Here is a 14,095-nt window from a genome sequence, read left to right on the forward strand (position 1 = left end):
GATGCATATCATTTTAAAGCTCTCTTTCTCCTCTTTCCAATGATATATAAATCGCCACCCTTCGCCTTTTAGTTTTCGCTATTTTCGCGATCGAATTTGCAGCGGCCGCGATTTCGATCGCGAAAATAGAGAAAACTAAAAGCCGTAGGGCGACGATTTAGGTGTCGCCAGAAAGAGGAGAAAGAGAGCTTTAAAATGATATCCATCTTTCCATAGTTATAATGTATTACACAGGGCGACTTTTTCCTAAAGTCAGCAGCTCCATTCTGCGTAGGGTGGTGGTTTATATATCATTGGAAAGAGGAGAAAGAGAGCTTTAAAATGATATGCATCCTTCTATAGTTTCTGCACTGCTCGGAGTCCCTTTAAAGACAGAAACTGTATACAGTACACATATACTGATGGATAAGCTGACATTTTAAAAAAAAAAACCCTAGTTCAAACTCATGTTTTTTTATTATATGTGGTGTGGAATCCATGTCACTCACTTCTAGTTCCTTTAAACAAATAAAATTAACCAATTGCACCATTAAGCAGTTGCTTAAAGAGAGTCTGAAGTGAGAATAAATCTCACTTCAGACCTCATAGATAGCAGGGGCATGTGTGCCCCTGCTAAACCGCCGCTATCCCGCCGCTAAACGGGGGTCCCTTCACCCCCAAATCCTCTCGGTGCAGCGGGGGAGCGCTTCCTGGTTGGGGCAGGGCTAACTGCCGCAGCCCTGCCCCACGCGCGTCTGTCAGCGCGTATCTCCGCCTCTCCCCCGCCCCTCTAAGTCTTCCTTCACTGAGAGGGGCGGGGGAGAGGCGGCGATGCGCCGCTGATAGACGCGACTGGAGGCAGGGCTGCAGCCGTTAGCCCTGCCTCCAGGAGCGACCAAGTCTGCGACCAAGTGTTGCAGTGGGGGGTTTGGGGGTGAAGGGATCCCCGTTTAGCCGCGGGATAGCAGCGGTTTAGCAGGGGGACACCTGCCCCTGCTAACTATGAGCTCTGAAGCGAGATTTATTCTTGCTTCAGAGTCTCTTTAATGAACCTCCTGCTGGCATTGATTGGCTCAGTATTGATTGTTATTAATTGGCTCATATGCTTGTTTTTTACTCGTTGCTGTTATGACACGAACTTGAAATAGATATTCAAGCTCATCTCATCATTGTTTTGTTACAGTAAACAATGTTTTTGATTATACAGGATACCAAGAATGCCAAAATCCGATCGTGTTCCACCATGCCTATGTTTACACCGGGGGAAGATAGGAGCCATCCCTGGTAAGGCTTACTTTATTGACCAGACGGCAGCAGACCTCAACACATCTTTGGGTAGTGTCGCCGGATGATTAGAGTCGGTGACTGAGATGCTAAAAATTCTGGCTTGCATGCAGTTTTCATGCAAATCATATGCAGTTTGGAGTTGGGCCAGCCATGTGCACTTTCTACTTGTTGTGGGCCAGTTTCAAGCTGGATACAATTTGCGTTAAATTTGCATGCAAGCCACAATTCTTAGCATCTCATTGGCCATCTCTTTTAATGATCTATTTTGATGTGTAAGCAGTGGAGTCAGCGAGAAGAGAATAAAAGTGCATGCCCTGAAATATGCTGGCCCAGCAGTTACTGATCTGGTAATCTGTACTAGTTTCATCCCATCTTACTGACCTAGCGCCAGTGGTGGGCACAGACTCTCACAGATTAGGCTGAGTTCAGTCTATGTCGGATGCACAGTTTATCCTGAGTGGATACACCGGGGCTGCCAGTAGATCACGAAGGGCTGCTGTGTAGACTGCAGTGTGGTTGGATATTTCAAATAGAGCGCCACACGCAGCTTTATCGTACTGTTAAATTGTGCTGCTCTGCTAGCCTATGCAGAGCAGCGTGCAGCGAATCAGAGGTGGCAAAGGGAGAGAGGCTCCCTGCACACTGCAAATCCGTTTTCCGATTCCGATTCCGTTTCCGATTTTCCTTGAATACATTCAACAGAAAAACGGATCAAAAAAACGCAGCATGCAGTTAAGATTAAAAATCTGAATCGGAATCGGATGTAAAAACAGATTAAAAAGCGGAATCGGAATCTGAAATGCATGCAGTGTGCAAGAGGCCAGACAGTGTCCAGGGTCCTACCCCCTTCCCTCCAGGCTGTGAAAGCAGTCGGGGAGCGATGTGGCCAGACCCGCTCAGCAGTTCCCATGGTGCTGTAGACATTTTGTGTCTGGCCACGCCAGTGTCTGTCCGAACTGAAGTGCCTGAGGTGAAGAGAGGAGACAAGAGCAGGCTGGCATTTTCTTTGTAGGTGGGCACTGTGTAATTATACAATGTGGGGGCCCAATGTCTTCTAGTCTGCATGTGTGTGAGGGAAAGGGGGGGGGGGGTAAGAAGGATTGTGTGACTATGCTGGGATGAGGGGGGTGACTCATCAACTACAGAATTCAAGTCTGCATGAAAATGTATGTGTGTGTGTGTGTGTGTGTGTGTGTGTGTGTGGGGGGGGGGGGGGGTGATAGAGGGGGGGGGGGGGTAGATGTCTTGGCCATGGTAATAAATTGCAAGCCGAAAAGCGTGAGCACAACTGGAATACGCTATGGGCTGTCACAGTGTCCAGTGAGATATTCCCACTACTCACCACTGCTGCTGATGTCATTCGGGTTCACTGCTGTCAACACCGTTTGAGTCCTCTTCGCTGCTAGCACTACCGCTGGGCTCAGGAGCCAAGCGCCGGAGTATAGATCAGAGCTCTGGCGAAGCAGGTTCTCATTGGATTGCAAAAGACCAATGGGAATCCTCCCTAGCCACATGGAGCATTCATTTTGGTCCGCCACTAGGAATCCTCCCTAGTGGCTGGCTGCAGCCCTGTAGTGCTCTGAGTCCGCTAGGAGGAAAGCACAATATAAATGTTAGGTTTTTTATACACACTCAGTTTACACTTTTACCACATACCATCTTTAGGACCCTGTGAGATTTGAAAGGAGTCGGCTATATTAGTGGATGTCTTGATACAGTATTTGGATATTTTACATATTTAGTTCATGGAGCAGAGATCATATGCCCCTACTAATTCGAAGCAAAGACAAACAGCACTGGAGATCATAGACCATAATAGGAATTATGGCTAAAGCGGTGCTCAGACAGTAATTTGAGCCCGAATTGCTTTAAAAACAGCGTAATTCATCCGACAGCAATAGCTGCCAAACTACATTTTACCCTCTAGATGGGGAACAGTAATTGGCACTGCCGGGATTTTTGCAGGAGCAAGGTAAGCCGTTTTTTTGGCTTTACCCTGCGCACAAATTTCCCAGTGGCTTAATTATATGTACGCCAACTAATTCTTAATCTGTTTTACAGGAATACTAGCGAGGTATCGAAAGAGAAAAAGTCTGATATTGATGATGGGACAACCCAGCGGATCACACAGATTGTGGGTAATGACCAGGAAGGTTACTCCACTGTGGATTCTCCTGAGGAGAACAATAGGTTCAGCCTCCCCTCCCACCTCTACACAGATGAGGTTCTGGATGACCTAACCATATCACCCTATGCCAGTTTCATGTCCATTCATGACAAGTCACGACCAGTGCTCAGTGGATGGCTGGACAAGCTGTCTCCACAAGGGTAAGACATGTTACCAGCTTCAGAATATGTTGCCATGTGGTCCCGAATGTAACTGCAGTATATGTATTTATCCAGGGGCGTAACTACAAATCACTAAACCCCCCATAAATCATTAGGCTGCCTCGTGCACAGCTGCGGCAGCCTGGTAATGTCACTCACTCTGGTGTGTCTTGGCAGCGGCGGCTCTTCTCTCCATACTCCGGCAGGCAAGGTTCCGTACTGTGTCTTTAAGGGTCCCTCGCTTGATGACCTCATCAAGCAAGGTCCCTTAGCTAGAGTATGGAATCATGCCTGTTGGAGTATGGAGAGAAGAGCCGCCGCTCCCTGGATATACCAGAGTGATTTTCTCTTACTGCCCATGCGTGGGACGGGGACAACGACGTGAGCGTGAGCAAGGACGCATGCGGCAGGCGCAGTGGACCGGCGACTGGCTAGTTCACTAAAACAGAACTTAGCCACGGCAGGGATGCGAGGATCATTCCAGGACAGAGCAGACACAGGGCGGCTGCAGGGGACTGGAAGAAAGTGAAACTCTTTTTTTTAGGATTCAGTTAAGGTTCACTTTAACTATGTCTTTAGGCGAAATGTGCCCTCACTCTGTCCCTCGCCACCTTTAATTAAAATAAGTTATTTCAGGTGTATTTCTTGACAAATGGGCACCACAAGGCCTCAAATCATAGAATAATTGAGGGGCTTTTGAGGAACTAACCATGTGATTGTACTGGTGAGCATGCGGACTATTACTGGCGTACATGCAAAATGGGCGCCGGGAAATTTTGGCCACCAAAACTATCTGCTAATAGAATATCGGTACAATGACTGATATGCGACTATTTTCCAGTGGTCATTTTAACTGTAAAAGATCATAGTTACATAGTTATTTGGGTGGAAAAAAGACATACGTCTATCGAGTTCAACCACAAAATAAAGTACAACACCAGCCTGCACCCTCACATATCCTTGTTGATCCAGAGGAAGGCGAAAAACCCTTACAAGGCATGGTCCAATTAGCCCCAATAGGGAAACAAATTCCTTCCCAACTCCAGATGGCAATCAGATAAAATCCCTGGATCAACACCACCTGGCATTACCTAGTAATTGTAGCCATGGATGTCAGAAAATTTTAGATATTTTACTATTGCATGATTACACGTGCCCTCCTTCTACCAATTCCTAACCCTAACCATCTCCGTGCCAATACCTAACCCTAACCATCTCCCGCTCCCGCCCACCGATACCTAACCACCCCCCCTTGCCGCTGCCCACCAATGCCTAACCCTATCCATACACCCACCAATGCCTAACCAAACTCCTATGTCCCACCCATTGCCTAACCTCCGGTTTAGCTGTTACTGATCCATGGGGGTAAATAGTGAGGTGAATCATAAAATGTCACAGATAACACAGAAATTGGACTACAGTATATTCTCTTAGCAGGACATTTTCCAGTGACAGGCGAGATTTCTCCTCTTCTGGATGTTTCACTTTTCTCCTCCTCATCTGGATGTTTTACTTTTGCAATGACATGACATCAAGTGAGGAGAATCTTATAATGAGATAATGAGATACAGAATAACAGATTAACTACCGTAGTAAATCTTTCAACTCTCCCCCCCCCCCCCCCCCAAAAAAAAACAAAACTGTTGGCTGCAACTCCTGTGTGGAGATGAACTTACCGTCCTATGTAAACATATTAGACTGCTGCATAGCTTAGTTATACTGTATCTTTATACTGATTTGCCACGTCAAATGCTGAGACAACGCTGTATGGACGAGTTCCTTCCAAGATGGTCTGTACTGTCTGTAATGCATTTGTGCTGCTGTGTCTGCAGGAACTATGTCTTCCAGAGGAGGTTTGTGAAGTTTGATGGCAATAATCTCATGTACTTCAGTAATGACAAGGTAAGCTGCTCAAACCATCTGACATTGTTTGTTTTTTAGAAGAACTGAAGTGAAAATAATGTAATAAAATTGCTTATTTCTTTACAATATTTCAATTATTTAGGCAGTGTTGGCCCTTTGTAAAATCTTTCCTCATCCTTTACATTCTGAAATGTATCACAGGTGGCGACATCTTTAGTCCTGTCAGGTGCAGTTCTGCAGAATGTTTGTTTACTGAGCGTTCCAAAGCTAGTGGAAAGAATACCACATCTCCCAGAATGCTCTGGGAGAAGAATTCCACATAGCTAAACAACCTAGGCTATGCATCGCTGGGAGGGTGGGGTTACATACCAATATAAAGCAACATCAAGTGGCAATATATAAATGTATGGACACCTTTTGCTTCTAATTGTCCATCCCTCATTAAGATAGTTCTATAGTTTACCAGTGGTTACCAAACTTTTTTGGGTGAGGGCACCCTAGATGGCTTTAAAATGTTTTCAAGGCACCCCTTGGCAAAAACTGCCGAAATGCTGTTATGACCCTTATCAGGCGACGACCCACTCCAAGTAGCTAGTAATGCTTATTAGGCACCACAATTCCTCTCATGTTCAACTTCAACAATGATTTCGGGGACCAAAGGTTAACTAGCAGGTAATGCAGCCACATTGTATTTCAATGCGCAGTTGCATTGCCTGATGGTATTACATAAAGGATCAGGATGCATGCTGAGGCACCCCTGAAAGATGTCCAAGGCACACCAGGGTGCCGCGGCACCCAGTTTGAGAACCCCTGGTTTAGGCCCTTGTTACACTTGTGGCCTGCATTACGCGACGTTGGGTTTCCCTGCAGCATCCCCGCCACAAGGGCAATGTAAGTCTATGGAGACTTGCACACTTAACGCAATGCAATTCGGTGCATTGGAAGTATCGAAACCGCAGCATTCCCGACGAAAAGTCTGCAGCTTGTTACCTCATGATCCTTGCCTACCACACAGATTATGCTGCAATGCAAGGCAAAGGGCAACTTAATTTTATGTGTAAAAGAGGGGAGTGCGGTGCTAGGCAACACTTATGTGCGGACCAGGGTATCCCAGCTATGCACGCTCAGCAGGAAGTACATCACTGAGCGGGGGGTGGCACCATGCATACAGTATGACCCTGTTGCCGCACCGTGGTGCAGGGATATGTGGGTTGGCTTCTGCAGTGCGATGGGGTGTTCGCACCACAATCTACAAGTGTTAAATCGGCCTCAAACAACACTGGCCCTTATTCAATTAACTTTTCTCATGTTTTCTCCAAGGAGATAATTTTTCACCTTCCCTGCTACATAACTTTTTAGCAATTTTCTATTGAATATATACCATAAATAATATCAAACTTATTTTGAGAATTTTCTTGCTTGCTGTTGCCCTAAAAAGTATTTTGTTGATGAGATGTGAAAAATTATCCCATGAGAAAACTCTGGAGAAGAATAACCTAAATATGGGCCTTTGTGAGGTAAGGCATGAGATCATTTTTCTTTGATGCACATTTCTGTTTCCTATTATATTATTCTGTCTTCTCTTCTCTGTGTAACTGTGCTGCTATCTTTTCTGTTTTACCCTGCCTCAGGAATTGGATAGAAGGTAACTTTGTAGTGTCTGATTGCTAATGTTTCTAACCACATAAACTGTAAGCTGAATATTTACCTGTGTGCATGCAACACGTAGGCTGTTTCCACAATAGTATGAAGTTTTGCATGCAGTTTTCCTTATGAAAATGTTACCACTTCCACTACCACTACCATGATCGGTGTGTGTGAGAGTCACTAGTGCCAGCCTGAATTGTAGTATTTGGACCATAAGACGCAGTAGCTTTTCCTCACACTTTTAGGGGAGAAAAAGTGTGTCTTATGGTCCGAAAAATACGGAAGTATTTGTATTCTGTTGCTAATTTTGGCTTGTAAAGAATAGGAAGGCATGTGTAGTGTGTATCGTGATCTGCATCTTCTGGAGGACAGCCGAGGACTGAGACTGTTGTTAATTAAGATAAAATATGAACCAATTGTGGCCACCAAAGAGCAAATTCCAGTCAGTCACTAGCTTCCTGTAGTTTTACTGATGGCAGATATCCCACAACAGCTAGAACACCCATTGCCTGTATGAGAAGCTGAGGCTCTTCAATATGAGCTATGATCTTTCAATCTGTCGGTATTCATATACAGTGGTGTGAAAAACTATTTGCCCCCTTCCTGATTTCTTATTCTTTTGCATGTTTGTCACATTTAAATGTTTCTGCTCATCAACAACCGTTAACTATTAGTCAGAGATAACATAATTGAACACAAAATGCAGTTTTAAATGATGGTTTTTATTATTTAGTGAGAAAAAAAACCTCAAAACCTACATGGCCCTGTGTGAAAAAGAAATTGCCCCCTGAACCTAATAACTGGTTGGGCCACCCTTAGCAGCAATAACTGCAATCAAGCGTTTGCGATAACTTGCAACGAGTCTTTTACAGCGCTCTGGAGGAATTTTAGCCCACTCATCTTTGCAGAATTGTTGTAATTCAGCTTTATTTGAGGGTTTTCTAGCATGAACCGCCTTTTTAAGGTCATGCCACAACATCTCAATAGGATTCAGGTCAGGACTTTGACTAGGCCACTCCAAAGTCTTCATTTTGTTTTTCTTCAGCCATTCAGAGGTGTATTTGCTGGTGTGTTTTGGGTCATTGTCCTGCTGCAGCACCCAAGATCGCTTCAGCTTGAGTTGACAAACAGATGGCCGGACATTCTCCTTCAGGATTTTTTGTTAGACAGTAGAATTCATGGTTCCGTCTATCACAGCAAGCCTTCCAGGTCCTGAAGCAGCAAAACAACCCCAGACCATCACACTACCACCACCATATTTTACTGTTGGTATGATGTTCTTTTGCTGAAATGCTGTGTTACTTCTACGCCAGATGTAACGGGACACGCACCTTCCAAAAAGTTCAACTTTTGTCTCGTCGGTCCACAAGGTATTTTCCCAAAAGTCTTGCCAATCATTGAGATTTTTTTTAGCAAAATTGAGACGAGCCTTAATGTTCTTTTTGCTTAAAAGTAGTTTGCGCCTTGGATATCTGCCATGCAGCCCGTTTTTGCCCAGTCTCTTTCTTATGGTGGAGTCATGAACAATGACCTTAATTGAGGCAAGTGAGGCCTGCAGTTCTTTAGATGTTGTCCTGAGGTCTTTTGTGGCCTCTCGGATGAGTTTTCTCTGCGCTCTTGGGGTAATTTTGGTCGGCCAGCCACTCCTGGGAAGGTTCATCACTGTTCCATGTGTTTGCCATTTGTGGATAATGGCTCTCACTGTGGTTTGCTGGAGTCCCAATACTTTAGAAATGGCTTTATAACCTTTACCAGACTGATAGATCTCAATTACAGTACTTTGTTCTCATTTGTTCCTGAATTTCTTTGGATCTTGGCATGATGTCTAGCTTTTGAGGTGCTTTTGGTCTACTTCTCTGTGTCAGATAGCTCCTATTTAAGTGATTTCTTGATTGAAACAGGTGTGGCAGTAATCAGGCCTGGGGGTGACTACAGAAATTGAACTCAGGTGTGATAAACCAGTTAAGATGTTTTTTAACAAGGGGGGCAATCACTTTTTCACACAGGGCCATGTAGATTTGGAGTTTTTTTCTCACTAAATAATAAAAACCGTCATTTAAAACTGCATTTTGAGTTCAATTATGTTATCTTTGACTAATAGTTAACGGTTTTTGATGAGCAGAAAGATTTAAGTGTGACAAACATGCAAAAGAATAAGAAATCAGGAAGGGGGCAGATAGTTTTTCACGCCACTGTATAAAGGTCGTTTAAGGGCCCATTTATAAAGAAGTGCAAAATATCCATCAAATTGCTACATAAATATATGAAGGCGGTTATTTTTAAATGAAAAACACTTGTGCAGAAGTGTGGGAAAAATTTAGCCTACGCTGAGAAACGTGTTGCTTTTGCAAAATGAAAGCACAGTTTATATAAAGCTCATTTTAAAAGTTCAAGCTGAAAATTTTTGGAAATCTGTCTGCAGTGTATGGGCAGGCAATAGATTCCTCTCTGGTTAGATTTGATCCGAGAGGGATCTATCTAATGGTCGATCTGGTAGCACATCGAGTGATGTATGGCAACCTTAGATCTAGAGCTGGACTTTCGTACCAACACAAGTAACATTTATTTTTATGTTTATTCACACACCAGGACATATATTCTAAAGGAGCCATCCCCCTGGCCTCCATAGAAATGGCACGCGGTACCAAAGACAATAAATTTGAAGTGGTCACCAAACACAGGATCTTTGTCTTCCGGGCAGAAAGTGAAGGTAAGCTAGAAGACCATAAATTGCTGAATACATTTTCTTCTGGGTGCACCAGCTGTTTAGACCTAACCTGTGAAATCATTCCCTAAATATCTGTTCTTGCCATTTGCCGTAAAAAAAAAAAAAAATGAACATTATTGGGCACCTGAACAGTTAAGGTGCCACCACAGGTTCCCATACAACTTGTGGCTATAGGGCCAAATTTAGATGCTGGAGGTGCAAGCGGCCACTATTTGTAGTCGCCGTTTGCATTGGCTTCCGGCACCCAAATTTCCCCTTATAGCTGCAATTTGTATGGGCACCTTTGTTACAGCCTAAACTTCTGCAGCACCTCAGGTACCCGAATTTCGTTCTACTGCCCTCAACGTTTACATCCCTTTTTTGTCCTGGTGACCCTCACCACCAAGGAGGTCAATCCTTCAGGAATGCGGACCATATAACAAGTGTGGTCACCATAATCACCCCGCCCATATCAACACCTGAACTGATGAGGTGGCCACTGCATTGGAAAGGAGAAGGTTAAGAAGTTAGGGCCCCACAAAGCCTAGTGGCTTCTTCCCACTATAATTAGATTTCTGTACCTCACTGCTGATGGGTTATTGGAGGGATATTTGGGGCACTTTTAGAGTACATAGAGAAAACTCAGACAGCAATCAGCAAAGCAGCAAGCTATCTTCAGCTGTTTATCAGTGTGACTTTGTTTTGGGGTGTGTCATGCCCTGTCAAGTAGCTGCCATCTCTTTCTGTATAGCAATAGCTAGCATCGTCGTACTGCCTGTTGCAAGCCACTGAATACTTTTCATAGCTAGGAGGCTAGTTAAGAGTCTGTATAGCCTCACCCCACACTTTCCCCCCCAGTCCCAATCCTTGCTGGATGATAGTCCTGTTCATCTGCAATTCATTTGACAGGTGAAGCTCCAGTGGCAAGACAGCCATTTTTTCTGAAGTCTTTTGAAGCTCTGTGGCAGCCACCAATTGGGCCATGGCTCCGAGCTAAAGGTAGGCAGCAGCAACATGGGTGGTAGTCGTAAGAGCTTTGGAGAACTTCTGGAAAAATCACTACTTTGCATAGCTTATAGCATAGCATAGCATAGCTGTGATATGAGAAGGTTTTAGGGGCATCCATTACCCACCAATGGCTGTGACACTGAGCAATGTGTGTTCTCTTAGTGACATTCCCATTTGCGCTAATTTATCTAGTGTTAAGTGATACTTGATAAAGGAAATCCCAATAAAATACAGGTCCACAAGTGCAGCTGTTAACTTCTCCTGGCCCCAAGTGCAGCCATTAACTTTGCTGGGTAGACTTATAATTGAGTCAATAAAAAATCCCAGCTTCAGAGAGTCAGTGTTTTTGGTCGACTTATACACGAGTTCAATGAGGATATACAGTACTCTTTAAGATGTTTCTTGTATTGGTCACCAGGTTTTCAAACATCGTAGGTGGGATTTTTGCCTTCTTCTCTTTACAGAAACTATCAGAAGTCTTTACATTTAGGTTTGTTTTCTACCCCTAGAATTACAAACTATTGCAGATGGGCAAAATTAAAAAAAATAGCAGGGGGTCAAATTGCAATTTCCCACACTGTAAATCATATCATAGCATTTTTATCTTTAGCACAGACCTGAATGCTGAGTTCACATGCTATTAAAATACTGTGCTGTTTACTTGTTGACAGAGTTAGTATTATAATGAACCCGTGACATCCTCTGTAGAAAAATATACCACAAAGCAAATACTTCTTGGAAAAATATCAAGTGACTGTAAATAACTACTTCCTTTATTAAAACAATACTGCTTATCGACTATATCCACCCATATTCTGCTAGTGATTAAAGGGGCACTATGGTGAAAAATTTTAAAATTTAAAATGTGCAACAAATAAGAAGAATGTTTTTTTCCAGATTAAAATGTGCCATAAATTACTTTTCTCCTATGTTGCTGTCACTTACAGTAGGTAGTAGAAATCTGACAGAAGCGACAGGTTTTGGACTAGTCCATCTCTTCATGGGGGGATTCTCAGGGATTTATTTATTTTCAAAAGCACTTAGTGAATGGCAGTTGCTCTGTCCAACTGTCAAAAAACTGTGCAGCGAGCAGGGAAGCTGGCCAGCATCATTGTTTAAATCCTTTTTAGGGAATATCTTTATAAAGAATAAAAGCCTTGCTGAGAATCCCCTATGAAGAGATGGACTAGTCCAAAACCTGTCACTTCTGTCAGATTTCTACTACCTACTGTAAGTGACAGCAACATAGAAGAAAGGTAATTTATGGCTCATTTTGCTCTGGGAAAAAACACTTCTTATTTGTGTGTTTGCACATATTACATTTTACAATTTTTCGCTATAGTACCCCTTTAAGTACCAGGAAATTGAATTATTCCATCTGAGTACATCTGTAAACATTCTGGTTAAGCAGTTCCATGCCATATATCTTTAAAGGACAACTGAAATGAGAAGAATAGGGAGGCTGCCATTTTCATTTCCTTTTCAACAATACCAGTTGCCGGGCAGCCCTGCTCTTGCTCTAAAGGCTTTTAGTTGGGCTCTAGGGGTGGTGAAGTTAATGGATCCTTTTGATCTGAGGTTGTGGGAGGTGTGACTTAGTTACAACAAATCCTGCAGGTATCCAGGGCCTAGGTTGTGTAGGGATTTGAATGTTAGCATGACAATTTTGAAAAGGATTCTCCATTTTATGGGAAGATAGTGTAGTGAGCAAAGGTGGTTGGTGTTATGTTACAATGGTGGGGTCAGCTTGTTAAGTTGCCTAACATAAAACAGAGACTCATATTATGACAGATTTCTGACAACTAAACCAAAGTGACCCTTGTCTGGTCAGCCCCAGCTATCCCTGGTAAAATACCATTTTCCTGCTTGCACAAGTTACTTTGCTTAGAGGAGACATGCAATATTTTAACCTGTGTGATTGTGTGAATTATGACAGCTCAAAGGATGGAATGGTGCTCAAGAATACAGAACAAAGTGAAGGAACAGCGCATGCTCAACCTCCGATTGCGCACAAGCTGTCTTGTCTTCAGTCAGAAGTCTGGATACCTGGAGCTTAAAGGTTACAAGTCGAAGATCTTTGCTGTTCTGACTACAGATGAAGTATGGATTCATAAGAATGAGCAGGTAGGAAGTAAACGATTATGTACTGTGCTAAAGAGGATCTGTCATCACTGTCACATACTCATCTTGTCAGGAAGGCTCATCTTTCCTTTGCAGCATTTTGAAACCAGACATCTGTAAGGCAACATAGAACAAGTGCAAACACTGTCACCCCTTCTCCATGAAAACCGCCATGGGAGACAGATCCTAACTGAAGCTACATATGCTTTTAACGGACATGATGAAATCTAGGTGGTAAACTCTTGACAGGGCCGGTTCTAGACTTGCTGCTCCCTGATCCAAACTTAGGAAAATGTGCTTCCCCCTCCCCCCCCTAGTGTGTGTGCCAGGAAGACGGGGAGAGAGGTAGTGGGTGCCAAGTGTCTCAAAATGTTTGTCCAATGCTGCCCATAGATTTTGCTACCTGAATTACGTGATTCACGTGGCGTCACGGTAGGTCTGCCCCTGGCTCTTGAACTCAAGAATCTTAAACAGGGGTCTCAAACTCGCGGCCCGCGGGCCATTTGCGGCCCTCGTTACATTGATTTGCGGCCCGCGCCGGCAAGACACTGAAGCGAACTACTTTTGTTCGCTTCAGTGCTCCCATAGTTAATGCGTCTGTCCCCGCCGCAAAATGAGGGCTACAGAGCCCCCAATTCCCCCGGGGGGCAATTCGCCTGCATTTCCTGGAAGGGGCAGAGCTTTCAGCTTCAGCTCTGCCCCTCCTGACGTCAATTGCGGCGGATCGCCGCCTCTGCCCGCCCCTCTGTGAAGGAAGAGTGAGAGGGGCGGGCAGAGGCGGCGATCCGCCACGATTGACGTCAGGAGGGGCAGAGCTGAAGCTGAAAGCTCTGCCCCTTCCAGGAAATACCGGACAGATTGCCCCCCGGGGGAATTGGGGGCTCTGCAGCCAGGGGCGGCGCCACGCTGGGGCTTACCCAGGCTTCAGCTCCGGCTGGCGCATCATTAGCCCCTATTGAAGCCCCCCGGAAGCTCAGCTAGACAGCCAGGCAGGACTCGGAACTTAAGTCGGAACTCCGACGAGACAAGGTGGGTGCAGGGTGCGGTGGGTAGGTGGGTAGGTGTCCTAACTCCTGTTCTGTAGCCAGCCAACTTCCAAATAGTTTTTTTGCTCTCCTGTGCTGAGCGGCCTAGCAGCACCAGTAGCAGGCACCA

At 44.5% G+C, this 14,095-nt stretch overlaps 1 protein-coding gene across 3 annotated transcripts in view; it reads left to right on the forward strand.

Annotated features, from left to right (window-relative positions):
* Positions 1-14,095, forward strand: part of ARAP3 (ArfGAP with RhoGAP domain, ankyrin repeat and PH domain 3) — a 224,267-nt gene that overhangs the window by 114,560 nt on the left and 95,612 nt on the right. For all 3 annotated transcript variants that reach the window (XM_068277706.1, XM_068277705.1, XM_068277707.1), the window contains exons 5-9: positions 1,187-1,263; positions 3,328-3,594; positions 5,427-5,496; positions 9,694-9,814; positions 12,756-12,943. In XM_068277706.1, the coding sequence (XP_068133807.1) occupies positions 1,187-1,263; positions 3,328-3,594; positions 5,427-5,496; positions 9,694-9,814; positions 12,756-12,943 (723 nt within the window). The remainder of the gene's footprint in view (positions 1-1,186; positions 1,264-3,327; positions 3,595-5,426; positions 5,497-9,693; positions 9,815-12,755; positions 12,944-14,095) is intronic.

The sequence above is a fragment of the Hyperolius riggenbachi genome, chromosome 3 (genome assembly GCF_040937935.1).
Source record: "Hyperolius riggenbachi isolate aHypRig1 chromosome 3, aHypRig1.pri, whole genome shotgun sequence".
NCBI classification, from domain to species: domain Eukaryota; kingdom Metazoa; phylum Chordata; class Amphibia; order Anura; family Hyperoliidae; genus Hyperolius; species Hyperolius riggenbachi.